Source organism: Buteo buteo, chromosome 21 (genome assembly GCF_964188355.1).
Source record: "Buteo buteo chromosome 21, bButBut1.hap1.1, whole genome shotgun sequence".
Taxonomy (NCBI): Eukaryota; Metazoa; Chordata; class Aves; order Accipitriformes; family Accipitridae; genus Buteo; species Buteo buteo.
Genome location: NC_134191.1, coordinates 11,096,022 through 11,120,070, shown reverse-complemented (window position 1 = coordinate 11,120,070; position 24,049 = coordinate 11,096,022). Strand labels below are relative to the sequence as shown.

The 24,049-nt window shown below is 61.0% G+C and overlaps 3 protein-coding genes across 7 annotated transcripts; 1 reads left to right on the top strand and 2 right to left on the bottom strand.

Moving 5' to 3' along the window:
• Window positions 1–1,033: 1,033 nt before the first annotated feature.
• On the bottom strand, window positions 1,034–5,491 carry KLHDC8B (kelch domain containing 8B). 3 transcript variants are annotated; one of them, XM_075052587.1, is made up of 6 exons: window positions 5,441–5,491; window positions 4,332–4,801; window positions 3,314–3,478; window positions 2,873–3,097; window positions 2,521–2,622; window positions 1,034–1,672 (listed from the first exon to the last, which is right to left on the bottom strand). In XM_075052587.1, exons 2-6 carry the CDS (start codon window positions 4,702–4,704, stop codon window positions 1,476–1,478), a joined length of 1,062 nt encoding a protein of 353 aa, XP_074908688.1. In that variant the 5' UTR covers window positions 4,705–4,801; window positions 5,441–5,491; the 3' UTR covers window positions 1,034–1,475. The 3 variants fall into 3 exon arrangements, with proteins under 3 accessions (XP_074908688.1, XP_074908690.1, XP_074908689.1); XM_075052589.1 differs by having other exon boundaries at window positions 4,332–4,798; window positions 5,441–5,463; XM_075052588.1 differs by lacking the exon at window positions 5,441–5,491 and adding an exon at window positions 5,318–5,413.
• Window positions 5,492–6,027: 536 nt separating this feature from the next.
• On the bottom strand, window positions 6,028–10,364 carry LOC142042589 (uncharacterized). Its single transcript, XM_075052670.1, has 5 exons — window positions 10,165–10,364; window positions 9,704–10,089; window positions 8,908–9,068; window positions 8,353–8,485; window positions 6,028–6,767 (listed from the first exon to the last, which is right to left on the bottom strand). The coding sequence occupies exons 1-5, from the start codon at window positions 10,319–10,321 to the stop codon at window positions 6,564–6,566; spliced, it is 1,041 nt and encodes a 346-aa protein (XP_074908771.1). The 5' UTR covers window positions 10,322–10,364; the 3' UTR covers window positions 6,028–6,563.
• A 259-nt stretch (window positions 10,365–10,623) lies between these two features.
• Window positions 10,624–21,329, top strand: CCDC71 (coiled-coil domain containing 71). Of its 3 annotated transcripts, none has more exons than XM_075052926.1 (2): window positions 10,624–10,686; window positions 13,243–21,328. In XM_075052926.1, the coding sequence occupies exon 2, from the start codon at window positions 13,304–13,306 to the stop codon at window positions 14,495–14,497; it is 1,194 nt and encodes a 397-aa protein (XP_074909027.1). In that variant the 5' UTR covers window positions 10,624–10,686; window positions 13,243–13,303; the 3' UTR covers window positions 14,498–21,328. The 3 variants fall into 3 exon arrangements, with proteins under 3 accessions (XP_074909027.1, XP_074909028.1, XP_074909029.1); XM_075052927.1 differs by having other exon boundaries at window positions 10,637–10,665; window positions 13,243–21,329; XM_075052928.1 differs by lacking the exon at window positions 10,624–10,686 and adding an exon at window positions 10,758–13,142 and having other exon boundaries at window positions 13,243–21,329.
• The last annotated feature ends 2,720 nt before the right edge of the window (window positions 21,330–24,049 follow it).

The following is a 24,049-nucleotide window of genomic DNA, read 5'->3' as shown; positions in this document are numbered from 1 at the left end:
ACATAGTCCCATACCAGCTGCTATGAAGAAAATTAACTCTATCCCAGCCAAAACCAGCACAGAATGCTCTTTTCCAAATAATTTCCAACTTTCCCCACGCTGTGACGCCCCCGGCAGACAGCGCAGCCTGCCCCAGCAGTGGGCCGGATGCTGCCACACTCTGCTGGGATTCATCTTCCCATCTCTCTGGCCCTGCTACGCATCCGAGCATCACGCTGGCTATCTTTTCCGAAAGGTCAGGCATCTGTGCTTGATATTTACCTGGACCTGCGAGATCTTTCTAATGTGATATCAGTGAAAGATCGAATCCCTCGTCTGCATCTGCTACCGCCGCTCTCTGCTTTAGGCTGCGTGACTCTGCATGGAGCCAAGACCAATGAGGCTCAGGCGAGCCCACAGCACCAGGCAATTGGGGGGGTCATGCCCCCACCAGTCTCACTGTACACCCTTAAATGTCACCCACAGACACCACCGGTAACAGACCTTACCTTCCCTTCCCAGTGGGAAAGGCGGTGTTCCTGCCTGGGAGAGCTGGACGCAGCCAAATCCAGCTCTCCCAAGCACCAGCCACACTCAATCCTTTGAGACAGGGCTGTGGTGCTGGATGGGGCCCAGGTGCACCAGCATCATTAGGCATCTCATCTTATTTCTCAGCATCCTGACAGCCCTCTCCATTCCCTGCCCTCTCTCGCACCCCGTCTCCCTCTGACAAAGCCCCTCTCCTGCTGCTGCCTTCACCCGCTGCAGCCCCTTTGCCCACAGGAGAGGCCAAGCAGGAGCAAGGCTGTGCCAAGGCAGGGCAGCCACTGCTCAGCTCTCCCTCTCCAAAAGGAGGGCCGGATCCCTACATCGCATTGCTCCGCTCACCCTGGCAGTGGGGAAAGGAGCAAGAGATGTCTCTGCCCCATAGCATGGGGTCCGGCCAGGGAAGGCTCACCAGGCTCTCCCTTGGGAGGGGGTTTCCCGACAGGCTGTGGCATGTCCCTGCCCGGAGCAGGATAACCAAGGACGACACAACTCCAGTGGGGTAAAATTCCATGTGTTTCATTTATTCGAGGTGCTAAGTCACCTCCTAGGCACTGAGCTACCGGGCACCTCTGTGCTACATGAGACATCGACTGGGTCTACGACGACACAGCACTCACTGCTACACACATGGCACGGACATGCCACAGCACGGACGGGGCCAGACAGGGCAGCGTGGCCAGCGACAGTCCTGCTGCCACTGCTCCCTCCGCGCCACTGGCCGCAGCCTTCCTGCCAGGCAGGATTTTGCCCCGGCTCCATTGCCACAGCGGTGCAGGAGCCGACAGGGGTTTCCGAAGCATGGCAAGAAACTGGAGCTGCTCCGGCACCTGGCGTCACAGGACGGCAGCTCCCCGGAACCGGGTCACCCGCACGCACGGGTGCTTACACACCCTGTCCCCGTCTTCAGGCACTTGGTGCATGGCCGGGGCTGGGCCCCGGGGCCCCGCTCAGGGCACCTCGCGCAGGCACAGAGCCTCGACGGCGCCGCTGGGGCCCTGGGCCACCCCGCCGATGACGAAGAGCAAGCTGGGTGCTGGGCAGCTGGAGCAGGAGCAGCGGCCGGTGGGCATGGGGGGCAGCGGCTCCCACTTCTTCTGCGAGAGGCTGAACCCTTCCACCGAGTCCAGCGGACAGGACTGGTTCCCTGTGGACGACAGAATGGTGTCAGACCCCCCACAGCCCTCCCTGCACCCCAGGCTCTGCCTTTCACCCTTCACATGCCTTTGATGCCCCAGCCTGAGCCCCCAGCGGTGGCCAGTCCCCAAGCCCTGGGCTGCGGGGGGGTCTGTGACCCCTGAGGCAATTAGCAGGGGCACAAGAGGATTAGCGGCATCCCCACAGGGAGGGCAGCTGGCACTGATGCCGCACTGCTGGCTCTGCCCCCATGCCGGCACCCCGCAGCCATCACTGGGGCAGAAGGGAGGGCAGCACCATCCATGGCAGGGCTCAGAAGCAACGCCACACCACAGGGACCCAGCCAGCGCCGCTCACCTTCCCCATCACCTCTTCCTGCCCTGCGGCAGGAGGTCCGGCTTGCCCCGGGCGATCTCGGTGGGGTCTGGCAGCCCTCGCTGCAGGGCTGGGGGTGCTGGCTGGCGCCAGGCTCCCCGGGGCAGCCCTCCCCGCTGCATCCCCGCTGCTGAGTGACAGCACTAACCTTTCCCCAGCTCTCTCGGGAGAGGGATGAGGGGCTGCAGCCCCGCACGGCGGGGCTGAGCCGACGTGGGCCGTGAGCCCGGCACGCTGCACGTGAGCTGGGGAAGGCCTGGCTTGGGGGGGTGAAAGGGGCAAGCTGCTCAGTGGGGGCAGCCTGTGGGGCAGGGCAGTAGGGTCCCCCCAGCACTTGGGGGGCACAGGAGGGACGCGGCTGCAGACGGTGTTGCAGTAGCCCTACGGTTTTACACAGCCGACTTCCCCACTGCTGCGCAGGTCACTGATGTGCCACAAAGGACAGGGATGGGAAGACAACCACGTGCCTACGCCCAGCATTACCAAGGCCACCCACAGCCACCACTCTTCCTCCCAGGCAGCCGGCCACAAAGTCAGCTCTCTTCTCCCTCATGCGGATGGCACGGCTCGGCTTGCTCCACACACCTGGGGGTGAAAGGGTACGAGCATCGCCTGCTGGGGCTCCTCTCCACGCACCGAGGCCAGGACACCCCCGGGCAAATGGCTCCCAGGGCCAGGGAGCACAGGGCAGGACTCGCCACGGGTGCAAGGAGCTGATGCTCAGTGCCTGGATGAACCATGTCCCTCGGGCATGGACACCCCTCACCAAAGACCCAGGGAGGCATCCTGGACCGACAGGGGACACTCCCACCCCACCTAGGGACATGGAGCTCACCCTGTGCAGGATCGAACATCTCCACGGTGTTGACGAAGTGGGGACGGGAATAGAAGTTGTGGGGCCCCGGCTGCTGCAGCCCCCCCAGGCTGAAGACAACACCATCGACCATGGCACAGGCAGCAAAGGCGCGGCGGCTGGGCATGCAGGGGTAGCGCGTCCAGCTCCTCGTCTCCAGGTCAAAGGCCTCAAAGGCGGTGACGGGCAGCTTGCCCTGCCGGCCCCCTGCACACAGACGAGACACTGCGGCTGCCAGTGCCCCGAGCTGGCACCATCGGTGGGCTCAGCAAGCAGGATGGCGCCCGCCGGCTGCAGTGCTGGGGTGGAAGGGCAGCACAGAGCCACCCTGGGGTGCACTAGGTCACTCCCTGGTCCGGGGAGGCAGCGGAGGGAGAGGGCAGGGGCACGGGGGGACGCTCGGCTCTCCCCGGTGGCACCTACCCAGGACGAAGATCTTGTTGCCCTGCAGGAAGGCGGAGGCCCCGTAGCAGGGGGTGGGCATAGAGGGCAGGGGCTGCCAGAGGTCCTTCGCTGGCTCGTAGACACGGACCAGTGCCTGGGGAGAGGTGTCCGCACCCATTCCCCCCAGCGCGTAGATGGCCCCATCTGCAAAAGAGGCTGCGGTGAGGCTGGGGGTCTGTGGGCAGTGCTGCGGGGCTGGGAGTCCCTGTGCCCTCCAGGGCAGGCAGCACAGGCGCTGCCGAGCCCCATGGCCAGCTGCCGCTCCAGGGTGGCCGGGGGACGGTGCGTGCGGCCAGGCCTGAGCCCAGCAATGCCCCGACCCCGCTGGGACCCTCTCACCCCCCTCTCCACCCCATCCATCAGGCGCAGAGAGGAGCACAAGGCCATCGGCTCTAATTATTCTCGGCAGTACCATCTCCCTGGAGACACCATGGCAACACAGCCATGCTGCCAAATCCTGCTCCCGCTCCCGGCGCAGACAGCACCCCTGCCCGCTCTCACCGCTGCCCTGCCGTCCCCTCTGCCCTGCCCACCCTGCTGCAGCTTGGGGACATGCCATGGCATCCTCAGACAGGGAGCAGACATGGGCACCACGTATGGGGACCAACCCTGGCTCCTGGCACGAGGGCTGCCCGGCTGAGCCAAGGCTCGGAGGCTGCTCAGCAAAGTTTGGCCAGGAATCACAATGTGTTTGACGCGCAGCACGCCGAGCCAGGCTGGAGCAGGGTGCTTGGCCACCCTGGCACAGCTCCCAGCCAGGGCAGCTGGGGAAGGCTCTTGTGCCCAGAGGGGCTCCACATCACCAAGCCCCGGGCTGCGACAGGGCTGCTGGGGCACGAGTAGGACCCTGCCATTAAGTGGCAAGTTTGGCTACTGGGTGAAAGCCTCGTGCTGCATCCCAAGCGGCAGCAGGATTCAAATCCCATCTCAGCATCCCCAACCCCTGCATCCCCGCTTCTCTGGGTACCTGCAGCCGAGCCCCATCCCCGTCCCTCACCTCTCTGCACGGCTGAGATACCCATAGAGGGCTGAGCCAGCGCCGCCTTCTTCTCCCACTTGCCCTCATCCACATGGTAGACCTCGACGGAGGCGACGGGACTCTGCGCCACGTCCACGCCGCCCACCACCAGGATCTGCTTGCCCAAGGCGAGGGCAGCGGCACCGGCCCGCGGCGTGGGCAGCGCTGGGAGCGTGGTCCAGCGCTGGGTTGGGAGGTCGAGCACCTCGGCGGTGCCCAGGGCTCGCCCGCCGCCCCCGCAGCCGCCCAGCACGAAGAGCTGCCCGTCGCGGTGCACGGCGCTGCAGTACACGCGCCGCGTGGGCATGGCGGGGAAGGCGGCCCACGCAAAGGCGCCCGCGCCCGCCGCCATGGGCCGGCTCAGCCGCCCCGGGGGTCCCCGGGCCCTGGCCCTGCCGTGCCACCCATCCGGCCCGGCTCAGCGCTGGCCCGGCTCTGCCCACCGCCTCCTGCAGGGAGAGCACCCAAGTCAGCGCCCAGGCACCCACTGCCACCCCCCCCCCCCGGCCCCAGCGAGCCAGCTCCCCTCGGCGGTGCGACAGCCCCCTGCTCCCCACCTGCACCCACTGGGGTTCCCTGCCCGCCCCCTCCGGGCTCCCACTCCCCAGGGCTCCCCACCCGCACCCGCTGGGGCTCCCCGCACCCCGGGACTCCCTGCCCGCCCCCTCCGGGCTCCCACTCCCCGGTGCTCCTGCTCTCTGCCCGCGCCCACCGCGGCTCCCGCTCCCCGAGGTTCCCGCACCCCGGGCTCCTCCTGCTCCCTGGGGCTCCTGCACCCACCGGGACTCCCACTCCCCGGGGCTCTCTGCCCGCGCCCACCGGGGCTCCCGGTGCACGGCCCGTACCCCCCCCCCCGAGCCTCCCGCTGCACAGCCCGGACCCGCCGAAGCTCCTGCTCTCGGCGCGCAGCCCGCAACCACCGGACCGCCGTTCTCCGCGGCTCCCGCTGCCCAGCCCGCACCCACCGGCGCTCCCCGGCGCAGCCCCGCAACACCCGCCTCCCCGGACCGCCGCTCCGCCGGGCCCGGGCTCCCCGTCCGGCGCCGCCCCGCTACCGGGAGCGGGGCAGGGACCGCGGCCGCGCTCACCTCTCCGCCCGCTCCGCCGCTCTCCCCGCCGCTCCGCGCCGCCGCCCGCGCCGGGCCCGCCCGCTGCTGGCGGGGGCGGTGCCGCGCCCGCCCCGACCCCCCCCCCCGCCGGGCCCCGCTCCCCTCCGCCCGGTCCTCCCGCCGGGCCCTCGGTACCGCCGGCCCGCCGTGCCCCTGCCCCGTTCACCCGGCCGGGACGGAGCCGCCGCAGGAAGAGGGGCCGGAGAGACACCCCCCCCCCCCTCGGTGGCAGCCGGCGGCGGGGCCCCCGACTCTGCACTCCCTGCCGCCCCGGCACCGGGCTCACAAAGCTGAGGAGCCACCGTCCTGCAGTGAAGAGGAGCCCCTTGCCCGTCACCACCGCCGGGCTGCCGGGGACGGAGCGTGAGCTCGGCCCCGCTCTGAGCAAGACCTTGCCGGGGTCTCTCAACAGCGTCAGGAAGGCACACACGGGTGCCAAACCCTCTACCGTCACTTTTGTCCCTGCTTGGCTGAGCCCTGCAACTGAACACGCCGAGAAAAGTGCTTTCCACCCACCAGCACAGGCAGAGCCACAGGCAGGCAGGCAACTCACACCAGAAACGAGCTAAAAAGGTTTGCTTTAAAAACAGGCAGAAGTGACACGGCACCGCTAGCTCTGCCAAGGAGAACACCACGGTGCAAATGACACTTGGGCGTGCTGCCGGTAACACTGCACTCACCCTGGCACCTGCTCCGCACCAGCCACCAGTGCAGGAGCGGGAAGGGAGGCGTGAACACTCTGTGGCTGCTTATATTACTGCCGCAGCAGGAGGGCCCTGCCTGGTGAGCAGAGGGGCACCATGAGTCCCAGCCCTCACACAGGAGCAGGCAAAACGGGCAGTGCTGCCTGCAGAGGGGCTCCAGCGAAGCAGGCAGCTCCCCATAGCGCTGCCAAAGAAAGGAAGGCTGTTTTCTCCAGGGATCCTGTCACACAAGCTCCCAGGATGCTTGTGCGCAGGCACGGAGGCTCCTGGTAGGACTGAAAAGGCATGTCACACATCGGAGAGGGGATAGCTTGAAGCAGGAGCCCGGCCCGGAACTTTGCCTGCATGCAACAGGAAACAGGGGCTGTCCCAGTCCAGAGCCCCTCGGGGTGGCATCACTATCCATCCCACCGCTGGCTCGGGGTGTCCTTCTCCATGCAGGCCAGGTAGCGGTCGTAGTTCTCCTCACACCTCCTCACACAGCGCAGGAAATAGTCCTCGTCGGCAATGGCCTCCAGCAGGTCATTCTGTACCAAGCAAACGTTGTACAGCTCCGAGGTGGGAGCACGCCTGGGGCTGCTGCTGCCCCGCTCCGAAAACACCTGAGGGGAGAGAGCAGCGCACAGAAGCACTCGCACCCTCCACCAGCAGCAGTGCCAGGGCTGTGCCCAGCATGAGTGCAGAGCCTGGCAGCAGCGCACGCACCCTGCGGTGCACCCTGCCCTCCTCCTTGGCCAGGCACCTTCATGCTGGCTGTGGGTCGGTGGCAGAGGGCAGGGACTTCCATCTCCACTCCAGCAACAGAAATTGAAGTTTCTCCACATTTCCCCTCCCTCCCAGAAAGCGCCTTTGGCTCTGAACCAGCTTGTCACACATGGGGCTGGGACTCCCCTAAGGAATAGGCCATGCCACACAGCTGGAAGAAAATGGCTCTGTGGAGCAGCTGACCCCAGGAAAACCTCTGCCAACAGCTCTTCCTTTGGCTGCCACAGCCTGTCGCAAAGGAGGGACTTCACCTTCCGATCTTTACCATGGCTCTGCCTAAGGCCACCTGGCAATCTGCTTCCTTCCCAGCGCTGCTCTGTCACCGTCACTGACACGGGGACAGCCCTGCAGAGCTGGTGACGCAAGAGGAGGGGAAGCTGGCATCCAACCTCCTGATCCTGGCTGCAGGACAGCAAAGTCCCGGCAGCAGTGATAAGCCCTGCTGGCGAGATGCTCGGCTGCTGCCCAGACCCCAGCAAGGTCTGCTGCCATCATAACTTGATCCTATCTGGCTGATCTGGTGTGGGGGGAGCCCTAGGGCTGGCTGTACAGCTGCCCTGAGACAAGCCGAGCAGCCTGACTGACCAGCCATGCCCGCTACAGATGGCGAAAGGAGGAACTCCTTGATCAGGGAAACAGCCTGAGGCTGAACTGCAGCAGGTGGAGCTGCAAGAGCCATGCTCCGGCTCCTGCAGACAGCTGCTGTGCACAGGGGCCTCAGGCTCTCAGCAGAGCTGTCCGCAGCAACTCCCCTGAATTAGGTACGGCACAGACCAAAGCCTGTTCCTGACAGGTCTGCTCCAGGCAGGAACAACTCCTGCCACCAGCTACAAATCCATGAGCATCCCATCCCTCGCCACTCCCCGGCTTGCCTGGGAAATGCTGCCAACCATTTCCCTCCCCCGAGCTGTCTCCTCCTGGATGGAAACAGGCAGGGGTTCAGGCTTGCCTGTGTATCTGCAGCTCTTGTTCAAGGATGGACAGTTGTCCAACTGCCAGGCACATTTCTATCTGCATAAACATTCACTTTTTCCAAGCGTGCTCTGCCACAAACACTGGCCTTTCGATTCGGTGCCACAGATGAACCACGGCCGCATGCTAAGGCTGGCTGGCCTGCCACCATTGCTGCTGTTGCCGGGAGCAGGGCTGACTCACCCCAGTGGAGCAGAGGCGCTCAGTGGTGAGAGCAGGCAGCCAGCACCTGCTGTTCTCTGCTGATGGCCGATCTCACCCTCCCTGTGGGCAGCCCCATGCATCGCTGCCACCGACACTGGTGGTGTGGGGTGCAGTGACACCGGGGCTGCACCTTGATCCCCCTTTTGCAGGCCGCTGCTCATGCAAAGGGGACAAAATGTGCCTGACCTCACTGGGGACACCCCCCAGCACAGGCAGCTGGCGCCGAAGGGGCCTTCAGCCACCTACCTGGGGATGAACAATGGTATCCTCATCGTCCAGCCGGATGTTGTCATCGATGAAGATGTGGTGAATGCTGGGATCATGGGGGTCAATCCATAGGGGCTTCCCACCCCGGGAAGAGAACTGATTTCTGGCCCACCTGAAATAGCAAGCATGACAAGGAGCAATCAGGGGAGGGAAAGGGCGACAGCTCTTGGGTAAAGGCAGGCCAGGCTGCACTGCAGGCACAGGGCAACAACGTCTGAGCCAGGGAAGCGGGATGGAGACCATCCTGTCCCTCTGCCTGCTGCTGCCTCCTGGGAAAGAGCCATTTTGTAGCAAGATGACAAACCAGGGGGTGTTTGGAGAAAAGCAGGAGGTACACCAGGAGATGTGGACATCAGGAAAAATGCGAGAGCCCCACCAGGCTGCCCACAGGCAAAACTGGGAACACATAAGTGATAGGGGCCCCAGCAACATAAAGACCTCAAAACTAGGAGCTATCCCAGACCGGCAGAAGCTCAGAGAATCACAGGAGAGAAGAAAATGCCCCATCTACTTCCTCAGTGCCCTGTTTCTCACCAGTCAAAGTGGTCTTGGAAGCCTCCAATTCCCTCAAAGGAGCTGAAGTAGTCATAAAGCTTTCTTCCATCTTCCCGGGTGGCCAGCCGCTCTGCTCCCCTTGTCAGCACCACCTCTCGCTTGCTGCAGCGTATCTGGCCAGGGTTGAGGTCCACAGGGAGCTGCAGGACGGCAGAAACCAGGAGAGGAAAGGTTTCCAAAGCAGACAGGTTGTTTCGTGCATTAGCAGAGACACCAAGCAGCAGGGTGGAGATTCCCCACCACTGCAGGGTGGGAGGATGGTGCTGGGGAGAAGACATGAGGAAGCATGGAACCCCACCCAACCAAAAATCATCCCCTCCCCAGGGATGGAAAGGAATGACCTCCTAGCTGCACGCTGCCCCCATTTTAACTTCTGTTCCCCATCAATGCTCCGAGGAACAACTGAAGCAGCTTCTGAAGCTCGTTCCCAGCGTTCCTGCCCGGTGTGCTGCTGGGGGGAGAGCATGGTTGCGATCGGCTCTGAGCCAGGGAGACCCGCTCTGCTGTGGTGGCCCCTCTCCGGGAGAGGGAATGCTCTGTCTGACCTGGGATACCCCAAGAGGAGACCTTTCCCATGCAGGATCCACAGGCACACGTGCTCCCCCCCAGCTAACAGCTTCATCCCAAGAGGCTGGCTGCGTTTCCTCTCCACAGAAGCTGGTGCCTTGGAAAGCAGGCCAGCTAAGCAGCTCAAGAGCAACCTGGCACAGGGAGCTCCGTGCAGGCCATCCGGCTGCCCTTCTCCAGCACGCCAGGCCCCGGGAGTGCCACTCACCACCACGTCCCGCAGAGTGGGGAACTGGGGGTGCTGCCCCGCCAGGGCGCAGCTGACGGCCCGGAGGGCTCGGGGCAGGTCTGTGCCGAAGCTCCTGAAGATGACGGCGAACGTCCTCCCTTCCCGGTGCAGGGTGTCCAGGAGGCGGAAGAAGGCGGGCAGGATCAGGTGGTAGCTCTTGCTGGGTTCCCCCTGTACCGAGAAGACGTCGTGCGGCCGGCCCGGCCACTCCAGCAGCTGCAGGTGGCGGGCGTGGAGGCCGCCGAAGCACCGGCCCGGGCCCGCCTCGGTGAAGGCCGGGTCCCGGCCGTGGCGGCTGTAGTAGCTGAGGGCTCCGGGGCAGGGGGGGCCCAGGGAGGGACGGTCGCTCGCCCACTGCCACTCGCCTGCAAGAGAGGAGGGTGCTCAGCCGCCGCCACCGCCGCCGCCGCCGCCCGGCCCCCGCAGGCCCCGGCGCTCACCGGCGGCCCCGGCGCGGCCCCAGGTGACGGTGCTGAGGAAGGTGTTGAGCGCCGCCCGCGGGCCCTGCCCCGACACCGCGTCCGCCGCCACCACCGTGTTGTTCAGGTCCACGTGTAGCACCAGCCGCCGCCGCCGCCGACCGGCCCCGCCGCTCATCGCCCCGGAACCGGCCCCGCCACCGGAACCGGCCCCGGCCGCGCCGCCGTTACCTGGAAACGGCGCCGCTTCCGCCCGCGCCGCTTCCGCCGGCCGGCGCCCCCTCCCGGCCCGGGGCTGCGCCGCGGGGCACCGACCGCCGTTGCCATGGACACGGCGAACGCGGCGGGGGGCGGGGGCGGGGGCGGGGCCGGGACGCCGCGGGTGGGGGGCGTGGCCGAACCCTCTCCCGTGACTGTGGGCGTGGTCCCGGCCGGCGGAAGGGAGCCGGAAGCGGAAGTAGGCGGTGCTTCCGGCGCTCCGCGGGCGGCCATGTTGGATCGGCGGTCGCAGCGCAGCAGCGGGTGCGGGTCTAGCGGCGGCCGGTAGGTTGGGGCCGGCGGTGCCCGGGCCCCGCGCTCCCGGGCGAGGGCGCTGCCGAGCCTCCCGGTGGGGTGGCCCCCGGGCGCTGGAGGCGGAGCCGCGGCGCTGAGGGCTCCGCCCCGGCCCCCGCCCCGGCCCCCGCCCTCTCCCCCCCTCCCCCCCCCCCCCGCCCCGGGCCCGGGAGCCGGCGAGGGCCGAACGGGGGGGGGCCGCACCCGCTGTCTGCACCAATCACCTCCCCGCAGCCCCGTAGGGAGGGCACCGGCCAGGGCTCTCGCCGGTCCCTCCTTACCGGGCGGGCCGAGCCTGGGGGCGGGGCTGCGAGGGGAGCGAGGGACGGGCGCTCGGGAAGGGGCATCTATCTCCTCCACCGAGGGGTGGGCCAGGAGAAGAGGCTGAGCCGGGGGGGGCTGCCCGCCCCGGCGGCCCGCGCCGAGCCCTCCTTGGGTCTTCGCGGCAGCCTCCGTCTGCACAGGCCGCCCCAGCCCAGCGTCTCGGCCCTGCCAGCAGCCGGCTTGCTTCTCCGGTGCACCGGGAGAAGCACTGCAGAGCCCTTCCCTCGAGCTCCGCGCCCGGGCAGCCGGGCCTCCAGACCGGCGCTGGCATCGCTCGAGGGAGCGTTGCGTGAGGGTCCTGCCGTGCTTGCATCCGTGCCACGAGCACTGCTGGCCGGTGGCCCCGTGGCTCTTCAGCCAGGGCATGTCCCCTGGTAGGGTGTCAAGTGAGGGAACTTGCTGTCGGTTGGACAGGCTGGGGGGGTCCCTGCTTGTGGCCAGCTTTCGCTCCTACTACAACTTGCACTGCACAAAACAAGACTGAGCGGATCGATGTTGAGATGTCCTGTCCCCGATGAGATGTCACAGCCTCTCCAACACCAGAATACCCCTTAAGGCGTCCTAGGCTTGCTCCTGGGCTTGCTGCAGCCTGAAGATGATCCATCTCACAGCCTGTTGAGCACATGTTGTTCCTTGTGCTTCTCCATTGGTTTCTCTCTACCAGATCAGGATTAAGCTTTACATGCTTGCTGGCTTCGCTGTGCCTGCTGCCGCTTGTTCACTATGGAGGTGTCAAATCTCACCGCTGGCTGATGACGCCGGCCGCGGCTCTGTTGGAGCACTTCCCTGCCTGCCTCCCCTCCTCCGTGGGAGATCCCCCGCCTGTCGCAGAACAACTGCATTATCCTCCTCCAAATCCCTCTTCTGCTGTGACGTCTGCAGAACACTTGACTGAGATTAGTCTGTCATGTGGAGGCTCTTACCCCCCTGCTGACCTGTGCTTCCCTTTCTGCGGCTGCTTTTGGCTTGTGTCTCTTCCCTGCTTGTGCAGCCAGTGGCGGCCCGGGGCCGGCACTCCCAGGCTCTGGGGTTGTGGTGAAACTGGAGTTCTGGGAGGAACATCGGGCAGGAGTAGTTCCTTGCTCTGTCTGCTCAGGCGCTAACTTTTCCATCACAGCTTTCTTGCCTGCACACTGCCCTCTCTAATAGTATCTCTGACACCTTCCACATTTCCCTGAAAAGGACTTTTTGCTGAATCCTCATTATTTTGAGAGGTATCAATGAAGCTAAAGATTTTGTGACTTCTTGCCACAGTGTCCAGCTGCGGAGCTGGCAAGGCCGCCAGCTCAGCATCAGAGGATTGGGGTTCGTTCAGGTGTATCAAAAAGTCCCGCCTGGACTGCTCTTCAGTGCCTGTTTTTTATTTAAAACAATAATTAGTGCTTTTGTCCCAGGCAGACAGCTGTGTAGTGCCCTGAGCATGATCCCAGTGTTGCCCTCAGGTCACTGTACACTTGGCCCTGGTGATGTGTGTTTCCTTCATGCTGCCCTGCTTGAATTTCCTGCTTCCTCCTCACTTGGCAGCGAGTGCCCTTGGATCAACACCAGTTTGCTGTGACAGCAAGTTGCAGACCATTGTTCAAACAAGGGAGCAGCGAGGAGTGGTATTGCCTTGCCACAGTGTTCAGCATCAATGAAGCACAACTGAAATAGCCTCCAGCTCTGCTGTCAGGTCTTCAGGAGGGTGCTGCAGCTTTGGCAGGGACTCAGAATCAATTTTTGAGCAGAATCAATTAGGAAGCTGGAAAATTGAACATGATGCTGGGATAGATTTGAGGTCCTCAGGCTGCTTAGTGTTGAGATGGCTTGATCATGCTGTTTTCAGTGCGTGCGCAGGGAGCGGGTTCAATGAAGGGCTGCTTTACCAAAGGAAAGTGAGATCTGGTTATCCAAAGCTGGGGCATGTAGGACTCAAACTGGAAATGAGCTGCAGATTTTAATGATGTAACCATTGGAACTCTTCATCTTCGGATGGGTTGGATGGGATTGCCTGAAGTCTTTGTTTAGGTTTGAGGATATTTCTGCAAGAGATGTTTTAGTTTTACTTCAGAGATAAATCAGTGATGGGATTTTCTTGATGATGCTTCTAACATCAGTTATGGCCAGAATCTGATCTGATGTTTGTGAGTAGCCATGTCTGGGTTTAATGGCTTCAAGTCCCTGCTTAAAAATGTGAGATGATTTCACTTGCTGTAAGCTAACCATCTTCTCTCTCCTTTTGAGGTGTCAAGTGTTGTTTTTCCAGTAATTTGGACCTTCCTGAAGCACCCACTTGCCTAATGCCATGAATATTGCAGTGAACAATGTGGAAGAAAAAGCTGTCCATTCCTGGTCAAGAATTTCCTCTGCAGGACAGAAAGTGCTGGAGGAAGCCCTACGAGTCTTCAACCCGATGTCCAAGGACCTTTCGGACACAGAGACCCAGCTGGTGGCCTTCATTCAGGGCCTGAAGGAGGAGGGCTATCAGCCCACAGTTCTGAGGAGTAAGGATGTGTACGGGTACAGCTCATGCACAGCAGACACACCTAGTCAAACAAAAGAGAGCATCCCGCACAACTGCGCCAACGCCGCCGAGCCCACTAAGACTCCGGCTAGAAACACCGCAGCCATGGCAAAGGTGTCTGCTTCGCCTACCAGCATTTCGGTGAACTCTTCGAAAGTGTCCACTCAGCCTGTCTCTAAAGGGGATTCCACAAATCTCCTCTTGAGCTCCTTGAAGCAAACAAGATCTGGCACATCTAAGGCCTCGGCAGTGGGCTTCCCTACAAGCATGTATCCTGACGTGTATCCAGCCATGAGACTGTCGGTAGTTCTGGAAGCTCTGGTGCCACTGAAAACTACCGTGTCCTGTTTGGAGTCCAAGTACACACAAGGGCGTCTTGGGATCTCGCCCTCGGACCTTAAACTCCTCAAGGCTTCGAGTACACCAAGGCAGTTTTCTTCAGGTAAGACCACTAAAATAACAGAAGGTAAGGGCTACAAGCGTTTGATAAAGAAAGCACCGGATTCTGCCACCCTTGCTTTAAATCTTCTGAAGGGACCAAAGGGTGGAGTGCTGCAGGAGAGCAATGCTTGCAAAGCCTCGGGAGTCCTCAACGGGAGAGTGTCAGGCAGCTCATCCCAGGGCTGCACCACAGCAGCGCAGTCCAAGACCCTGAAAATTAAAGATAAGGAAGCTCTGGTGGGGAAAACAGAGTGGAAGGACAGCAGCACTTACCGTGAGAGCATTGGGCAGAAGAAGAGAAGAGCTACAGAGTCAAGAGAAGCACCGCAGAAGAAGAAAGCAAATACCATTCCTATCCAAAATAAATCTCGACGAGCTCAGAGCACTTTGAACCTGCTGAAATTCCGGGCCATCAAGGTGGGCAACTCTTCCTCTGATGATGAAGTGAGGAGGAGAGCACAGAAGATTCTTAGGGTCAATCTGTCCCCCGTGATCCGAATTCAGCCCTTGTCCCACTCTCACAGCGTCCCCTGAGTTTCTTCACTTTGTCACTTTTTTTGTAAGTAAGTAAATACGAGCCTGGCATCAGAGCATGGGGAAGTTTAAGAGCAACTCTGGATCTCTGGTGCCTGGTGACGGTATGTCGACTAACCTGCAGACAGAGCAGCCTGCTCTCATGCTGTTTCTGCCTGTCTACCACTGCTATGGAGAACTGACTGCAGAAATACAAAAACCTGTTCAGGAACATGGGGTGATGACTCTCGCCCATGGCGAGCCGAGCAGGCTGGAGGGCTCGCTTCCCGCGGGCGCTCTTCTGAACGTGGCAGGCTGCGCTCTCGTGCAGGGGGAGAACACGGGACTTTCTCATGACATTGATGCACTGTGATATTGCTGTTTTTCAAGCTGTACATTTACTGGTTTTATTTTGATCAAATTTTATAACTTTATTATCTATATATCTATATATCCATATATGTGCATATGGCCCAGGAACTGTGGGAAGATGCTCTTCCTCCATCCCTCTGGGATTGGGTTCAATAGCTTTTTTTCCCCCTCCCCTTCAGCCAGTCTTTTGTTGAAAGGTGCCAGGATTTCTTTGTGATTCAGTGCTGTGACAGTCTGTTCTGGGCTCTCTTGAGCAGCTCAGAGGCAGGCAGAGTTATCGCCACTTGTTTGTCTCCAGAAATGCCAAGCAATTTGGAGAATTACCAGCTGATAGTTGACTACAGTTTTAATCACACTTTTGGTATTACCTCTGCGTAAGAGTGGGGGAGTGTTACGGGGCTGCTGACGTCTCTAGGTGCCTCCTCCATTCTATGGTAGCAGAAGCTTTGAATGCATGGTAGGGGTTTGCTTCCAAAGAGCGATTCCTCCTCAGCACTCAGTGTTGCTCTGCTCTCCTGTACCCCAGCTGCGGACGTAAAGCATGAACTGTGACTATTAGAGCTGAAGGGCTGGAGTTGTTAACAGGAATTGCGTAAAGTGTTCTGTCCACCACGTAACTGCTTTGCTGTTGCTGGATGTTTCAGGAGCAGGTTCTAGCTGCCAGTAGAGAAGACACAGGCTGTGTTTGAATGTATTAGATACATCCTGCCGGTCCCAGAGCTCAGTGGGGTATTTGAGCCTGAATTAAAGCAGAAAAGCAAAAGAGTTGAGAGGATATATGCCAGCACTTAGAGAGTTTCTTTCTGTCAGTTTGTGAGGGTGAAGCAGTAGGAGGCGAGATCAGCACTGTGTTGTGATGGGTGACAGCTTTGCTGTGCCGTCTGGGATGTTGCGAGAAGGTGTGTGGCAGGTGTGAAAGCTCCCGGAGCGCAGGCTCTGCCCGTCCCCAGGAGGCACTGCGGAACCGCAGACGGCTGCGTTAGCCTTCCTGCGCCGGGGACATGCTGTCGGATGCCAACACAGACTGTGCGCTGGTGGAGGTCGTGTCTGCTCTCCTCAGGGAGGGATCTGCAAGCTCTGGGAGAAACCGCACTGGAGCGGTAGGTGCTACCACTGTCACCTGGGAGGGATGGTCTCTGATGAGATGATCTGCGTTGGGATACTGCAAAAACAGAAGCTGGCAGCTCGGGGAGAGGAAGCAGCGTTGTGCCTGGCACGGGCCTGGCTCTGTACACCACTGTGCATTCAGATCTCTGCAGCAGTGGGCCGGTAATCCACTCACTCTCTCACCAGCTCAAAATACCAGTTGTCTGACCTAGTAATCTCTGTGGACATTGGCTGAAGGGATGAGCTCCCCTGGGAAGCCCCAGCTCCTTACGTTTCTGCCCCTCCCTAGCACCTGGCTGGATTTCAGCGCTTTGTAAAAGGGGTCAGTGTCTGATCCTCAGCTCAGAGAGGAAAACCATGCCACGGAGAGGAGAGAGGAGGTTCATGAGGGAGTGAGAGTGCAGGGAAGCTGGGTGTCCCGAGGCACAGCTGGGGTTTGCACCCCTCACCCGGGTAGAGCAGGGTGGAGGTTCTCCCTCAGGGGATGATTGCAGGCTCTGAATCACACACTCGAGTTCTGTGTGGTTTTACTACGTGTATCTGAGTTGCTGTCAGAGATCATAACTTGCAATGTTGGAGACTGACCTGTGAATGCCGCTGGTTGGCTGCAGAGGAGGAGGAAATATTTTCTTCTGCTTCTGCGTTTTAAAATGCCCTGGCAGAGAGCTCCCTGTCCTGACATGATGCTGGATGAACAGGGACCCTCCATCACTGTTAATCAGCCAAAAATTGCTTTGTCCCTTTTGTTCCCACTCCTTCAGACCTTTCTCATTCCCACGCTCTCAAATGCCAGGTCTTGAAGTCTTGCACTGGAGTTTCTCTTTTTGGCTGTTTCCCGAGGAGGGCTCTGAACTCCTGCCTGCGGTATCACTGTCTGACAGGCTGCTCGGCAGCTTCCCCTGTTCCCAGTCCCTTATAAGGGCAGCGAGAGCTGTCTCTGGAGCCTCTTCATGCAGCACAGGCATCCCAGCTGAGCGCCTGGCCTCCGGTGGGAAAAACAACCGTGCATCAACAAGGCTGAATTTGGGTTGAGGTTGCTTCTCCTCCAGCCTGAGGAGGAAGCTGAGCACCTGAGGCCAGCTTAGCAGGCCACATCCCTCCTCTTCATTGTGTTTCTTCCCCCAGCTGCACTGCTGCCTGCCTCCCCACTCTTCTCCATCACCTCTTGTCTTTCACAGCTTGGGTCTTTGCCAGTCAAGGACTTGGCTTGTACTGTTGCTTAACACATCCAGCAAAACATACTGCCTTAGCGCTGCCATGCCTTTCCCGGCACCAAGCTGAATTCTGCAAATGCTTCGTGGCAACGCCTCGCCTGGTGTCCTTCCCAGGCTACCAGCAAGAGGTCTTCTGCTCCACAGGAAGAGATGAGCATTAGAAACGCTTCTGTGTCACTGAGGCTCCTGCCGGGGAAGTGAGCACCCCATCACTCTGTGCTCAGGGACTTGCCTGTCATCAGTCCAGTCTCTGTCAGCTCTTCTGCACATCTCTAACAGACTGGAGGGCCCCTGAGCTACTGGGCAGTGCTGGAGCTCGATTGTCTGCCCTCCTGATGTCTCCTCCTCCCCCTCGCAGGTGATTTGGGAACTCGGCTGGAAGGACTGCAGCTTGTTATTCACAGAGGGGCTTTATAGCACCTAGTGCTAATGTGAGCAACTGCTGCCTGTCATCCAGTGCTGGCAGACAGGGTGCCTGCAGCCTGTTAGTGGTTGGCTCTGCCATCCTTCATCTCATGGCCGGGTGTGGGTGTTCCTGGCGTCTTGGGCCTCTGATACTGATGTGCAGGAGGCTGCAGAAGGGGCTGTGCTGTGGACACTGCTGTCTGGTGTTTAGGGAAGACAAAGGGTTTGATCAAACCAGGCCAGCCTAAAACTTGATCTAACCAGAGATCTTCCTTCACAGGTCCCTTCCACCCCATGTTATTCTGTGACAGCAGAGTAACGCTTGCCTTCCAGGGATCTGCGCAGCAGTAACTGGCAAGGCCCATAGAAATGCGTTGCCTGGAGTGCTGTGGTCTCTGCTGAGCGTGCTGTATGCAGGTTGTTCAGACCTGTTTCTGTATTAGTCACTTTGAATCCAAGTGCCTAACCTGGCTTATGCTGTTCCTGGGCACCGTGACAGCTGAGAGCTTTGGAGACTCTCTTAGGAATGCTTTTACCACATGGATTTGTGCCACTGTCACTTCTAGAAATGATTCAGCCAGCGGTCAAAGGGCTGTTCTTCCAACTGATTTTGTGGAAATCATTTCTCCTTTTATTCAGCTGCCAAGAACTAGAGTTTATGCTTCGCCTCCACCAGACAAGGTCCTTGAGCTTCCTGCGTGCTTCAGATGTCCGTCAGCGAGGTCCGTGGGGATAGCAGCTTGTCCGGCAGGCAGCTGAAGGGGAAGCTGACATCAGATACCAGTTGAAATCACATTGTTAATTGGTAGAAATGTTTTGAAGCTCATGTCCACTGTGATCAGATTTCACCATCTGCCGCTGCTTTTAGTTGGAGGAGTTTCTCCTTGGCCTCTTCCCTGCAAGCCATGTAGCATAGTGCTGCTGCTTCCAAACTGCCTCCCCCCCGCAGAGCCAGCTGCCATAGCGATCCTTGTACAGAATTTCTTAAGCACTTTTCTGCAAAATAAGAAGGGATTATTTTGTTACTCCTGTTTTGTAGCGCACTAGTGGTATTTCAGTGTGAGGAGGAGGTATGCTCCCTGGAGCGTTGTGAGCACTCACCTAGCTGGATGCTTCTCAGAGCAGGGCATCACCCGCCCAGCCTGCAGCGCTCATGCTCACAGAGGCAGGGGGGCAGTGGGCTGAGATCCCTCATTGCCTGGTGTTTCCTTGCACAGAGTTCAGCCAGTCACCAGCTAAGAGCATTGCAGGGAAGTTGGGAGCAGAACAGCATGGATGGGTGATGCTGTGCATCTGGCTCTGCGGCCCTGCAGCAGCTGCCCCTGTTCTGCCGTGTGTCCTCTGTGCCCCCCCCCCCCGTACACCAGCAGCATTTCTCCACCGGTGAAGCTGGTGGAAGTCCCTTGGCTCCAGGGAGGGGCTGGGGGGAGTTTGGGCTTGAGCACAGAATTTTGGCCCTTTCAGTTGTGACTTGTGCCGTGTTCATGGCCAGACCTTGCCAGCATGTGGGGGGGTGCAGCCGCTCCAGCTGCTCTCCCCCTTGGGTCCAAGTTCCCTGCCCTGTCTGGGAGCTGGGCCTCTGGCCACAGCACAAGGGACGTATGGGGATGGAGAGCAGCTTTGTCTCTCAGCTGCAGCTGAACAGTGTGACGTGAGCTGGGCAGCTTCCTGGGCAGGAGAGCAGGTTTAGGTGGGAGGATCCTTGTTTTGGCTGTGGTTGGCAGGGTCGGTGCCGAGCTGTGTGGAGGTCAAGCGGCTTGGTCGGTTTGTGTGGAAGTCACAGTTTCTGTTTCAGTCTCCAAAATGGCACTGGCCTGTTTGCTCCCGTGGTCAGATGGGGTCAGCTTTCCAGGAGCTGAGGTGGTCTGAGGAGAGGACAGCTGTTCTGGGACACCTCGCACCTTCTTGACAGTGCTGCGGCCCTTGGCTTTGCAAGCTGGGTGGGCTGGTACCACCTGTGGAGAGGTTGCTCCCAGGCCCTTGCGTTTGGGACTCTCTGCTAGAGTGCACCACTCTCCTCGAAGCCCGTTCCTGCTTGAAGCTGGGTGCTGTTAGGAAGGTGCCAGGTGCCTCGCTGTCTGGTGGAGCAGAGATCTTGTCCCAGAAGGCAGGAGAGCCAGCCTGCCTCACTAGGTCAGCCCCGAGTGTCAAGTGAACCCTGTCTGTAGGTGTGACACTGCTAGCGCTCGCAGCTTGGCCAGCTGCAGCCTCCAAAGCTGTGGTGCTGAGGCCAGCCCCCTCAGTTTGCTTAGGAAGACCGAGGAGGTCTGGTGAAAAAGCGAGAAGCTGGGGTTAAGGGAAACCAAAGACACCAGCAGCGCCTGGCCGGCCAGCTTCTGCTTCTGCTGCAGGAGATCTGCAAACAGAGGAGCGAGGCCTGTGGTGTACAGGTAGCAGTGCCTCCGCTCTGTCCCTGCCTGGCTGATGGGGCCTGTCCTGCCCTGTCTGGTAGCACTACGCAGGCACTGGTGCTGCAGGCTCTGGGGCATGGGCGAGGGGGTGCCCTTTTGGAGCAGGTGCCCCTGATAACCTTTGGTTTCCATCCTTCGTTGGTCAAACAAACTGGCCCTGCTTGGGGGGCTGTGGGGAAGGTAAGCTGCTCCCCGGTTTGCAGAGCCGCCCCTGCCCCCTGTGTGTGCTGACTTGTACCCCCTGGACACCCTTGCAGGGGGGGCAGCTCTTCCTCCCGTGAGCATGCGAAATACCTTCCCCTGTGGGACAATTAGGCCTTGCCTCGGGGAGTCCCTTAAAGGCCTTATTATCGTCTGGGACTCTCCGTGTTGTCTTAATTAGCCCTTTCTGTTCCTGTTGCTACAGGCAGCCCCTGTGAGAGTCTGGTGATTCCCACAGATGCAGTCAGGCACGCAGTGCTGTTGTAAAAGTGAAGGTGCTGCAAAGCTATGCCCAGAAATACCTCCCCACCTGCCCCTGCTCCACGATGCTGCCCAGACCTGGGATGGGATGAAACGAGTGTCAGCGTTTGTGGCAGGGAAAGCGCGGTGTGTGACGCCGTTCCCTCCTCCTGGTTCCTGGTGCAACACTCCTGAGGAGTAGCATTTCCCGAGCAGAGGCACAGCAGGTGCTCTGAGGGACGCGGGGTCTCTGGGTGGGCACTGCCCGGCCCCTCGCTCCCGTCTCTGCCAACCATTGTCTCTAAGAGAGCTGTCTTCACGCCACAGCATGACTGACCTGCTCTGACTGGGACTGGTGCCACCAGCCCAGCCACAGGCATCCCCTGGTGTTCAGGGATCCCGAGAGATGGCCGAGGAGCAGCGACTGCAGCCCATGAGAGGGCGAGTAACAAACTTTTGTATGGTGAATTTACAACAAATGACCATCCTGTTCTTGAGTGAACTTTTTACTGTTTCATTTGTTTGTGTAGAATGTTTCCGAAGCTATATTAATATTTAATGTTTAATATGAGGCTGGGCTGCTCCACACTCAGTGTTGTATATTTTGGAATGGCATTGTTTAGTGAAAAGACAGTGTTAGTATTATTCTGCTCTTCAGAGGGAATGGGACAAAAACCAGACTGTCTTTTTTCTTAAATGAAGTGAACTTTTTGTTATGAAGTCCTAGCAGGTGTCCAGCCCTTCAGTAAAATGGTGCTCAGAACTGTCAAGCGTGTCCAGCTTTTCTTTGGGCCCCTCCAGACTGCTCCTCCCTGTCTTCGGCTTCTGCTCCCGGCCCCATGTGAGCTCCATGGAATGGCATCTCCTGTGTGCCCCGCCGCTGCGTGGTGCACGCTCAGCTGGAGACCACCACCACCTCTTCTCCCCAGTTCCCCCCAATGAGGTTTGGGGTTACCCAGGCCCCATTAAGGAACACCTGACTCAGAGTGGGAAATGCTCCAGACGAGTGCCTTTGGTGCTGAACTGGTGTAAACTGGCATAAATCTGCATTCCAGGTGTGCTCTGTGGTGGCAGGCACTTTGCCAGCTCCTCCCTGCCTGCCCACCCTCCAAATTCTCTCTGGATCTGCCCATTCTACAGCCAGGACCGTGAGGCTGGCTAATTCGACAGAAATGCTGTTGTTCACCTGCATGTAATCCGGATCCAGTTTGTGGCACGGGGCTGTCTGTGCGCTGACCCGGCACTAATGGTGGTAGGACCGTGACCCCGGCTAGACAGTGGCTCCAGTGCTGGAGCTCATTCCTCAGGAAGGGAAGTGGTTAAGTGGTTCTCTTGCTCGCTAAGGATGTTCAGGGAAGTGTTGGCTGCCTGCTGAGCGCACTGAAGTCCGTCCAAACGGGGCTGGCCAGGCGTGAGAGGCTGCCCCGGGGTCTCAGGGGCTCTGCCGAGGCTTGGGGGGGCCCCTCCTCTGCATGCCCCGAAGCGGTGAGCGCTGCTGGTTCCTACTGCTGCCCCTCTGAGCCGGTTTGGTCGGCTGACAACAGCAGAAGTGCTCTGATCGCTGCTGAAAGGTGCTGGTGGAGCCGAGGCTGTGGGTGCCTGAGAGGCTGGGGATGCTCAGCAGCTTTGAAACGCTGGTGACGGAGGGCTGTGGCAGAGCTGCTGGCAGATCTCCGGCCAGTGGAGCTGCCCCCGGACATGTCATCTCCCTGGGCAGACGTGGGCCGCCCCCATGTGCGAGGCTGTGGGACGGCTGAGGGGATTGCAGCTCAGGGTGGAAAGTCAGAGCAGCCTTCAGGGGAGCCAGGAGGTGCCTGGACATGGGCTGGCACACATCGCTTCTGTCTCAGATCCCGCTGAGGATCCCTCTCTCCTGCTTTTACCTTGCTTCTGAAGGCCGGAGATCCTGTTACAGTCACCCTTATCAGGCCACTTTGGATCTCCTCAGAGCAAGTAAGATTTGCTTGGCAAGATCCCTACGATACAGGCGTGCTGGCCAGTGCTAGTGGCTCTTTATCAGCTCATCTCCTGCCAGCTCTCCTAGCCAAGGAGGTGGTGGTGCCCGGCCACCACCCTGCGCTGCTGGAGCCTCGCTGGGCACAGTCCTGCCCTTCCTCCAGGTTTCCCAGCGCCTGCTGAGAGCATGGCCATGGGGAGCTGGCAGGGCTCTGCCTGCAGCATCGCTTGTCCCACTGAGGCATGTGGGACCAGCCTGCGCTGTGTTGGGGTGTCCCTGGGGACACGGGTTTTGGCACCCTCATGGCCAGCAGCCCGGGGAGCTGCTGCTTTGTCTGCCCGCGACCTTGCTCGCCGGCGGGCAGCCAGAGCGCAGCCTTGGCGTGGAGAGCACATGGCTCCTCTTCCTTCCTTTGGCCTCGGCTAATAAAAGACACCATCCGTGCGTGACAGCGGGGTCTCTGTCGAGCCTGGCCCTGGTGCACGGCCGTGCTCCCCACAGGGTTTTGGGGCTGCCAGCTCAGCACCCAGCTCGCCCGGTTGGAAGGACCCCAGGCAGCACTGACCGGCACGGGGTGAGTGGGGCCCTGGCTTAGGGCACGGTGGTGCCCACCGTGCCAGCGTGGGGCGGGGGAGCAAGATCCATCTGCCATGGGTGCTGGGGGACCGTGGCTGGCTGCTGTGCCGCACCGGGGCTCCCGGTACCGCTGCTGGAGACGTGCCCTGAATAGGCAGAGACGGGCCCGTGTGGTGCAGGCGAGTCCCGACTGAGCTGCCTGTTTCGGTGGCCCCACGTGCCGCACAACCGGGCACGGCAGCCCTGCAGGGATGCCGTGCCGGCTTCCAGCCAGCCTGGACACGGGGCACCACTGTGCCGTGCGTGGGTCACCGCTGGCTTGTACCTGGCCTCTGCCTCACCTTGGCTAAAGCTCGGTGCGGGCAGGTCCCTCCCCTCGCCTGGCACGGCTGCCGGAGGAGGAGACAGGCGCCGGCCGCCCTCCTCCAGGAACAGCCGCCGAGCCCCAGCAGGACCGAGTTGGGCGTCTCCGCAGCCCACCCGGGCCACCAGCCACCTGCCCGGCACCCCAGGCCCCACGGGCACAGGTAGGAGCCGTCATGCCGGCGGGAAGCCCTGGGGCGCAGCACAGCCCCGAGGCACGGCACAGCTCTCGGCACACGGCACGGCCCCAGGGCGCGGGTTGGGTGCTGGCAGCCGGCAGGAGATGGCACACAAGGAAGGGGCCGAGGCGTCCCTTGGGAGAGACGGGCTGGGTCGCCCCACGCCTGCGGTGCAGTTCCTGGGGCCGGCGTGTGCCGGACTTTGCCCAGGGAGCCGTGGTGGTGGGGAGGGCTGGGTCGCTCGGGAGGGACGTACGTGCCCAGCCGGCAGCATCGTGGCTGTGCCCGGGCGAGTTCCCGGTGGGGCGGACGCCCGGCGCGTTCCACCCTGGAGCCTAACCGTGCTGGTGCCTCCGCCACGGGGCATCCCCAGACGGGGCAAAAAACGGTGCCGTGGCCCCCCGCACAGCTGCGCCGGCCGGTTCCCAGAGCATCGGGCGCCCATCCCGCCATGCCGCCCCGCGCGCCTCGCCGCGAGTGGCGGCAGGCGCGTTCCTGCCGTGCCGTGCCGGGAGCCCGGGGAACGCGGCGCCGCCGGCTCGCCGGCC

Excerpts from the sequence above, each read along its gene's own strand:
- KLHDC8B (XM_075052587.1), bottom strand. The coding sequence starts at position 4,704 with ATGGCGGCGGGCGCGGGCGCCTTTGCGTGGGCCGCCTTCCCCGCCATG. Across the intron at positions 3,098-3,313 it reads CAACAAGATCTTCGTCCTGG|GGGGCCGGCAGGGCAAGCTG; the intron begins GTAGGTGCCACC and ends GTCTGTGTGCAG. Across the intron at positions 1,673-2,520 it reads GGTGGCTGTGGGTGGCCTTG|GGAACCAGTCCTGTCCGCTG; the intron begins GTAATGCTGGGC and ends TGTCGTCCACAG.
- LOC142042589 (XM_075052670.1), bottom strand. The coding sequence starts at position 10,321 with ATGAGCGGCGGGGCCGGTCGGCGGCGGCGGCGGCTGGTGCTACACGTG. Across the intron at positions 9,069-9,703 it reads CCACTCTGCGGGACGTGGTG|CTCCCTGTGGACCTCAACCC; the intron begins GTGAGTGGCACT and ends GCCGTCCTGCAG. Across the intron at positions 8,486-8,907 it reads TTCCAAGACCACTTTGACTG|GTGGGCCAGAAATCAGTTCT; the intron begins GTGAGAAACAGG and ends TTGCTATTTCAG.
- CCDC71 (XM_075052927.1), top strand. The coding sequence starts at position 13,304 with ATGAATATTGCAGTGAACAATGTGGAAGAAAAAGCTGTCCATTCCTGG.